General features: G+C 35.8%; 1 protein-coding gene across 5 annotated transcripts in view; it reads left to right on the plus strand.

Annotated features, from left to right (window-relative positions):
* The window catches only part of MND1 (meiotic nuclear divisions 1), a 65,168-nt gene extending 59,173 nt beyond the window's left edge, over positions 1 to 5,995 (plus strand). For 3 of the 5 annotated variants that reach the window (XM_057725446.1, XM_057725444.1, XM_057725445.1), the window contains exons 7-8: positions 1,088 to 1,132; positions 5,283 to 5,729. In XM_057725446.1, coding sequence (XP_057581429.1) covers positions 1,088 to 1,132; positions 5,283 to 5,416 — 179 coding nt within the window. In that variant the 3' untranslated portion in view covers positions 5,417 to 5,729. The other 2 variants (XM_057725443.1, XM_057725441.1) reach the window with 2 other exon arrangements.
* The last annotated feature ends 2,555 nt before the right edge of the window (positions 5,996 to 8,550 follow it).

An 8,550-nucleotide genomic window follows, 5' to 3' on the forward strand; every position in this document is an offset into this window, starting at 1 on the left:
TGTGGAGAAGTTGGAACTCTTAGATTGCTGGTGGGGTTGTTAAAATGATACAGCCACTTTGGAAAACAAGCTATCTGTTCGCCAAAATGTTGTACGTATTGTTACCATTTGAGCCAGCAATTCCACTCCTAGGTATATACCCAAAAGAACTGAAAACATGTTCACACAAAAATTATTAAATTATTATTAATTATTTGGGACAGCCCAAATGTCCATCAACTGATGAGTGACTAAATGAAATGTGGTATATCCATACCATGGAATATTATTTAGCAGTAAAAAGGAATGAAGTATTGATACATGCTACAGTTGACAAACCTTGAAAACACTGTGCCAAGGGAAAAGAAGCCAGACATATATGATTTCATGTATATGAAATGTCCAGAATAGGCAAATCCATAGAGACAGAAAGTAGGTAAGTAGTCTCCAGGGGCTGGAGGGAGGGGGAGTGTGGAGTGACTCCTAATGGGTATAGGATTTCCTTTTTGGTGATGAGAATGTTCTGGAATTAGGTAGTGGTGATGATTGTACAATGTCATAAATATACTAAAAACCACTGAATTATACACTTTTATATGGTGAATTCTGTGGTATATAAATTGTATTTCAGTAAATAATTGAATGCTAACATTGTGAATAATATTAATACCCAGTTTATCATGGCATTGTTCTGTGAGATAGATACATTTAATAGCAAGATGTATAATTAAATATAAAGTAACTATTTCCTCCTTCAGGGCCACTATATGACCATTAAAATTTTATTGTCAAGATTATTGTGGTCTAATATGTATACAATAAAATTCTTATCATTAAACTTAAATTCTTTTATCCTCTTCTGGTGTTGTAAATTATTTGAGAAACATCTCAGTTAAACATGTTTTTGAAGAGCAAGTACAATAATAATGGACATTTTAGGAAAGGGAAATTTTTCACCTTGACTTTCTATTCATGACTAATATAACTGCAACTACCTAAAATTTCCTTGGGAAGCTGAGCAGGTTTGTGTGACACAGTGTCACTATTTGAGCTTTTCTTCCAAAAAAGATGAATCTATATATACATATGATTGTTTTTTTTTCCTCAGGTCAAGCAAATAAAGTGGCCAAGGAAGCCGCTAACAGATGGACTGGTATGTATTACAGTGGCACTGATAAACTAGTCAGAGTCTTCTACACTCACTATGATGTGAAATGCAGAAGCTATTCTGCCTAGTTTTGTTCAAGAAAAGACATTGCTGGAAATGTATGTATTAATCAAGCTTTTATATCTTAAATCATTTCAGTTATGTAAGGTTATTTTTTTAAGCTTATTATGTAAAGTATAAGGCATTTTTGTAAAACCAATGATTGCTTTCATTTTAAGTTTTGTGTAACATTTATAAATCACTTGGGCTAATCACTTAACCTTCATATATATTAATGCAAGGTACAACTTTAAGAGTTTCATGGAATCCTAAAGATTTGTCTTCTTGCCCATAATAATAATCGCAAACATTTGTTGAGGGCTGGCTATGAGCCAGGCCATGTAAAGTGCATCTGTGGTGAATTCTCATTTTATCTCCACAACAATCTTGTGAGATAGATAGGATTATTATCTCTAATTTTAGAGGTGCAACTGAGGCCACTAGGAACCCACAATCACACAGGTGCTAGACAGTGGAGCAGGAATTAGATTTCAGAGTCCAGGCTCTCACCCACTACACGGGATGGTCTTCTCTGTGTACCTGCTTTCATGTAAATGCCTCATTAATCCATTTGCCAATGGAATATACCCTCTGGTCTATGCCAGGGATATTCTAAGAAATGGGTAATAATAAGGCATTATCTGTGTGTCTTAAAGTTTAGAAGAAAGTTGATAAATAATGATTGTTGTGAATTATATACAAGTATAATTATTATTGTTAAAACCTGGCTGGAAGTTACACTGATGTTTTTCAAGTATTTAATTATAAAATAATGGTAATGGAACTTTTCCATACTGGAAAGAGTCTTTAATGCCTATATATGTGGTACTCATCCTTGTTGTGTTTCTGTGGGAGCATAAGGATAAGATTGCATTGATGCGGAGATGCAGAAAGCTGGAAGTAGCTGCCTTAAGACAAAGGTGTTTAGTCACTGGAAGAATAAGAATTTGAGCCAGATTTCCCTGATTCCATGTCCAGGCCTCTGTATTTCCCAGAAAGCTTAAGAATCACTTCTCCTTGTCTATTTTAGAATTAAGTAGATGGATAAAATCAATATAACTAGCCTTTGGTTCTTATAAAATTGCAGTCTTATTTATTACAAAGTTATTTCCTAAATAGTGTAATGCTTTAGTGATAAGAGCAGAGGAGGGTAAAAGCAGCAAACTTTAAATAAAAGAGAATAATGAAATGTGTGTCCAATAAAATAAAAATAAATAATACAGTGATACCATATAGGCTTGAAAAATACAAAATTTTGAGCGAGAAAAAAAGACAAGTGGATTTTTAAGTTAAAAATAAGACAAGAGTCACAAAGTGATTTCCCCCAATTAACAAAGCAGCTCAGCAAACAGTAGGAACAGGCAGCCTGCGTATATGGTGGGAGGAACTTGACTTTGGAAGGGATCCAGGTTGTGCACCTCTTTTGCTGTGTGACTTATTGAACTTCTCTGAGCCTGCTTCTTCATCTGTTCAACGTGGATAATATCTACCTCACATTTTGGGAAGATAAAGTAAAACAGTTTGTAAGTCCTTTAGCACACCATTAGACACATTGATATATACTTCCCTTTTCCTTTTCTCTTAAAAAAATCCTTTCATGTTTTCCAGTGGATCATAAACTTCAAAAATTATAATTTAAAAAATGTGAACAACTTTTTTTTCCCGTGTGTTATTAGCTGAGAAAGAACCTGAAACTTTTTAAATCATATAGGAAGGATGATATTTTTAGAACAGCATAACAGCTGTTAAGCACCTTATTTCCATTTGAGTTTACGACTTGTTCCTTCCAACATAAGTGTTATGAAAAAATCATGCAGTTAAAACAAATTATACCTCAGAAAGCCTTCGTATTTTCAAAGCAAACAAAAAGAAAACATCGATAATACCTATAACTAAAGATTGTTGTGTAATTATTAGTTAAGATTTGGCCTTTTTATACTGAAAAGGTCCCTAAAAATTGAGCATATTTACTCTTCAGTAATTCAGCATTTCAGTTTTATAGAATGAGAAATCACTTCAGGGTATAACTATAACTAGAAATACTGTATCTAAATGTTTTGTGACATTAAGTAACTTTAAAAGAGATTTATCAAATTATATTATATACAACCTTGCCTAATAACTAAGATAGTGAAGTTTTTACAAGCTTTGTATGAGAGGCATCTTAATGAGGAAGGGAGGATAGATGCTGTGAGGTCCTAACGTAAACTCGTGCATGTGATATTGTCCATCCTATTCCCGTGTATATCTTGGGTTTGCCACCATGTAAATTAACATGAATTCTACCAGTCTTAAGGTTATTTCTTTAAAAACAAGACAAATGAAAAAAGCCATTTTTTATCCATTTATAAACATTTCCACATAATAGAACAATTAATCGACAGGGATAAACTATCAAGATCTCGAGTTAACGTCTTGAAGGCAGCCAGCCAGTGGCCCAAGGACATATTTAATCAGAGTCTTTTTGAATTGGTCGATTAAGCATTGTGTAGAGAGGTTTTTTTATTTGCTTGTTTGTTCTTTTGTTTGTTCTTAATCTTTGAAGGTTTATAATAACATGGTTTCTTGCCCTCGTGTGAACCAAGAACTCCTTCCTCCAAAGGCTCTAGCCTCGTTTTCTTCTTTCCTGATCCCGGTTTGAAGTCCATTCCTCCAAGGCTCCTACAGCATTGCATCTGTCCTCTTATTTTCTGGAAATCTTTCTGTATTCTTGGAGCCTATTCTTCAAGCTGCACACCTAATACTTGATCTTTTCGCTCTAACATACGTATCACTTTGGAATTGTTTAGTGATAAATTGATTTTCTCTCTCTACCCTGTGTCAGTTTGAAGGCATTGGCTCTTTATGTTCTGGAATACCTGTAATACACTTAGTAGCTGTCTTATGTAGCAGTGGGGCCTCTGTAAGTGTTTGTTTGTGACTGTTAAGAATGCACAGGTTGTACAGGCACTAATCAAATTAAACAGATCATTCTAGAGCACCTCATGCTATTAGTGTTCTCTCCTAGGTTCTTGGGAAAAGTAAAGATTTGTTTTAGATGGTTACATAAAGATTTTAATATCTGCTGATATTCTATAACACTTTATTTAAAGAAATATTTTGTTAACATTATTCTATTTGATACAGTAGTATTCACTTCAGCAGTGAACTTTATTCCAAACATTTAGTTATCATTATTTGATACTCAAACTTAAACTTCCTAAAACAGTGTTTTTAAAAGTGATCAAACTCCATATATTAATTTCCTAACGGTACCATAACAGTATCCTTCAGACCTGGTCGCTTAAATAAAGAAATTGATTTTCTCACAGTTCTGGAGGCTGGAAGTGCAAACTCAAGGGGGTAGGCAGGTTTGGCTTTTTCTGAGGCCACTCTCTCCTTGGCTTGTAGATGGCCACCTTCTTGTGTCCAGACGGAGGCTTTCCAGTGCCTGCCCCTGGTGTCTCAGTGTATCCACATTGCCTTTTCTTGTAAGGACACCAGCTAGATTGGATTAGGGCCCACCCCAGTGGGCTTTTTTTAACTTACTCACCTCTTTAAAGACCCAGTTTCCAAATGCAATCACATTCTGAGGTAGTGGAGTTTAGGACTACAACCTAGGAATTGGGGGGAGGTGAATCCAACCAATAACACTCCTAAAAAACCTGCTATAACCCTTCACTTCATGGTCACAGCTAACACAGTGCTTAACATTTACAGGACACTCTGAACCAGAAAACTGTATACCATTATTTTTCTATATTTATAATACATATTCCTTATAAGGATGGGATATGTCCATTAAAGAGAATGTGTAAAGTTAAAAAAACTGACCGTCATTCCCATTCTCCCAGTGCAGCCATTGCCAGCACACTGATACTGCCTTGCGTCCTTCACTGCCTGTGCATAGACACCCTTCTACTTGATGAGACGTTTCAATTGCTTTTATTTTTTTCTTTTGTTACACTGGGATGAAGATTTGATCATAAGTCTTTGCATACAATTTGTTTTATTTCCTTGGGATAAATGCCTTTAGATAGATGTAACACTTTTTTCAGTGGTAAAATGCATTTAAATTACCTAGACGACATTAAGGATATATCTCTTCCTCTTTTAGTCTTCAGAGAGGAGCAGAGAAGCCCATCCCCCCTCCTCACCCCTTCTCCCTGGCCTGATTATCTGGAAGCCATTTCTCTCTGTGGGGGAGGGAAAGGGGTTCCCTTTGGGAACAGGAGCAACTCCATTTCCTGAGGTAACAGAACCCTGCCTCTGCTGTGGAAATGTGGAAGAGGCACCATTAACCTCTCCCTGGCTTTGGATTATTCTTTAAGTCAGGTATGCTTTAGTGGCAACTAATTTACTGAATTTTTTAATATAAAATCTGTGTATTCAAAATAATCAGTAAATATTTTATTTATCCTGAAGTTAATTGCCATTACTCTTGAAAATACAGGGAACTTATTTTCATTCTAAAAGTAATAGAAGTAAAAAAAAAAACAATGAATATTAATTATATTTAAAATGTTTTGTGATTGTGTTTTCAATTCTCAAAAATATTTCTCAATTTTCTTTATAGATAACATATTTGCGATAAAATCTTGGGCCAAAAGAAAATTTGGGTTGGAAGAAAATAAAATTGATAAAAATTTTGGAATTCCAGAAGACTTTGACTACATAGACTAAAATGGGCGATGTTGGTGAAGGAGCTATGGGCTTGTGAATACGTAAATTTTTATGTTATCCACCAGCTAAATGTACTGAATTGTCATTTGCTTGTAACTGTGTTTATTGTTTTATTAATTTTAAATAAAGTATAAAGTGTAGATGTTTTTCACTCTTTTTGATCAGTCAAGAGCAGGATAATAGCTCTGTTCCCTCAGTGCTCATTAGAGTAGGAGAACGCAACTAAAGTCCTCCACCTGTTAGGTTTACGAATAATTTTTTATAGATCAAAGCTATCATGACATGATAACATTTTTTAGTTTCATTCAAATATTAAATACTAAAAACTAAGGGTACCTTTGAAGGCTGTACTTACATATACACCCATACATACATGCTTGGCGATAACCTTAAAAACTAATGGCTGCTTTACTATTTCTCAGTATTTAGTGGAAAATGTGTGTGACTGATTCTCAGTGTACTGCATCATATTTGCAAATTTCCCATGGGAAAAAATACAGAAAGTTGGTGTTCCTCAAATTTAGAGTTAGGTAGTGATTCTTCAGACCTGAAAACTACTTTCTTTTGAATGTTTGATGCCTTTCTACTGTAAAGAGCAAGTACGTGGCCCTTTGTCCTGATTTATCCACTTTTTATAAGATGATACAGTGGTCTCACTATAGCACATATAACCAGCTAGATAGAGTTCAGGGATTTTTTTTCAACTACCTAAGAAAGAGTAGGTTAAAAATAATGTATGCCTTGTGTGTATATCTTTTTCCAGTTCAGCTTAGGTATTTAGAGTATTTGCAGGCACTCCAAGACAAACTTAAAAAGAAAATCGGAACTAATGTGTGTAATGTCCTTTACACACATGCCTTAATTTTTTTTCACGTTGTCCAACTTTGATATTTTTTTAAGTAAATTGAATGAGGTACTCCATATGTCTGAAATGACCCAGATGGTATCCACGCCGTTTGTCAGTGAATCTGGTCTTTGTATTGCATGGAGTCGCCCCCGGCCTACTTAATCACTTCCTGGATGTGGGCGGGAGCTTACTGGTCCAACTTTGTTCTCAAGGCCAGTTTATATTGCCTTAGGGCCATAGCTCTTCTCACAGGAGAAAGTATTTGATGTAAGAGACAAAGGACAAAAAATAAAAATAACCCATCATATGCCTTTCCCTAATACAGTAATGGGAATTTAAAATTTCTCAGGCTCAGTCTGCTATTTATTAGAAAACATGCTTCCGGGAATTCCCTGGCAGCCCAGTGGTTAGGACTCTGCGCTCTCAGTGCTGGGGACCCAGGTTTCATCCCTGGTTGGGGAACTACGACCCCACAAGCTGCACAGTGCAGCCAAAAAAAATTTTTTTTTTAATTTTAAATTTTTTATTTTTTAAAAATTAAAAGATGCTTCCTTGTTTAGAGAGAGAAGTTTCAAAAAGAAAGCCATTTTGAATGATCCCTAAAAGATTCTGTTTCATAAATATTTTGGCAACTTTTTAAAATCTTTAGGCAACTTCAAAAAATTTTTTTTTAATATTTGATGGGGCTAGCATGAGAATGATTGAGATGGAGTCTGTTTGTGAGCTAGCCAGAGGCTGTGGTACCCTTCTAAGCCAGAAATGTGCTGGTAGGTTTTTAACTAAACTGATCCTTTGGAGAGTGGGGTGGGGCCTAGTTTATAGTATTTGCCTATTTGTGTGGTGTAAATACCCTCAGCATAGCCAATTTCAGGTTACCAACATGATGGCAGTGCAGGGTTGGGGAAAGATGCTCAGTAGCACACTATCATATAGTATTTCTACCATGCAGACGATAGATGTAAAACTCAAGAGCACAGATAATGGTAAAATGTAAAAGAATTAGGGAGTGATGAGTTTTTAGTTTTAGTACCATTTGTTTTTGTTTTTAATATTTATTTAGCTGCATCGGATCTTATCTGCTGCACTTGGGATCTTCGTTGTGTCATGTGGGGTCTTTCGTTGCAGCGCACGAGCTTCTCTCTAGTTGGCGCAAAGGCTCCAGAGCACGTGGGCTCAGTAGTTGTGGCCCATGGGTGTAGTTGCCCTTCAGCATGTGGGATCTTAGTTCCCCGACCAGGGATTAAACCGGAGTCCCCTGCATTGGAAGGTGGATTCTTACCCACTGGACCACCAGGCAAATACCATTGTTTTTAATGTAATATAGTTCATCATAGTTTATGTGATTTAATCTTAGTGATAGCAGTGTTAACAGCTGGCTCACTGTTACTTAACAGTTGGCTTGCCTGCTGCAGCACATCACTGTTCTTAATCTTGAGGAGCTGCTTTTGAGTTTGCTCTTCCCTGAAATTAGAGATACTGATTAAGAAGCCCAGAGGCATTGGTCCAGCCAAACTCTAGGTAATCCTTAGTCCTGGGTTGCTTTTGTAATTGATCTGAAGACTGAGGACAACTTGGGTAGACCTAGAGTGAAATTACTAGTGATCTAGGATCAAAGTTGATTCAGTAAATGTTATAATTGATACTCCCAATATAATTTCAATGAAATGTGAAGTTTAAAAGGCATTTTAGAGCTGATTTCCATCTTATCAACCTTCTTCACATGTAGCTATTTTAAAAATCTCACTACCTGTCTTATTTTTAAAGGATTCTAGGAAAGATTATTTACAGTTACCTAGTAAGTTTCACAGTTGTTCAGGGCCAGGTCAGATCACTGAAATGTCACTTCTGAGGCTGG

This window comes from Hippopotamus amphibius, chromosome 3, assembly GCF_030028045.1.
Source record: "Hippopotamus amphibius kiboko isolate mHipAmp2 chromosome 3, mHipAmp2.hap2, whole genome shotgun sequence".
Lineage (NCBI taxonomy): Eukaryota > Metazoa > Chordata > Mammalia > Artiodactyla > Hippopotamidae > Hippopotamus > Hippopotamus amphibius.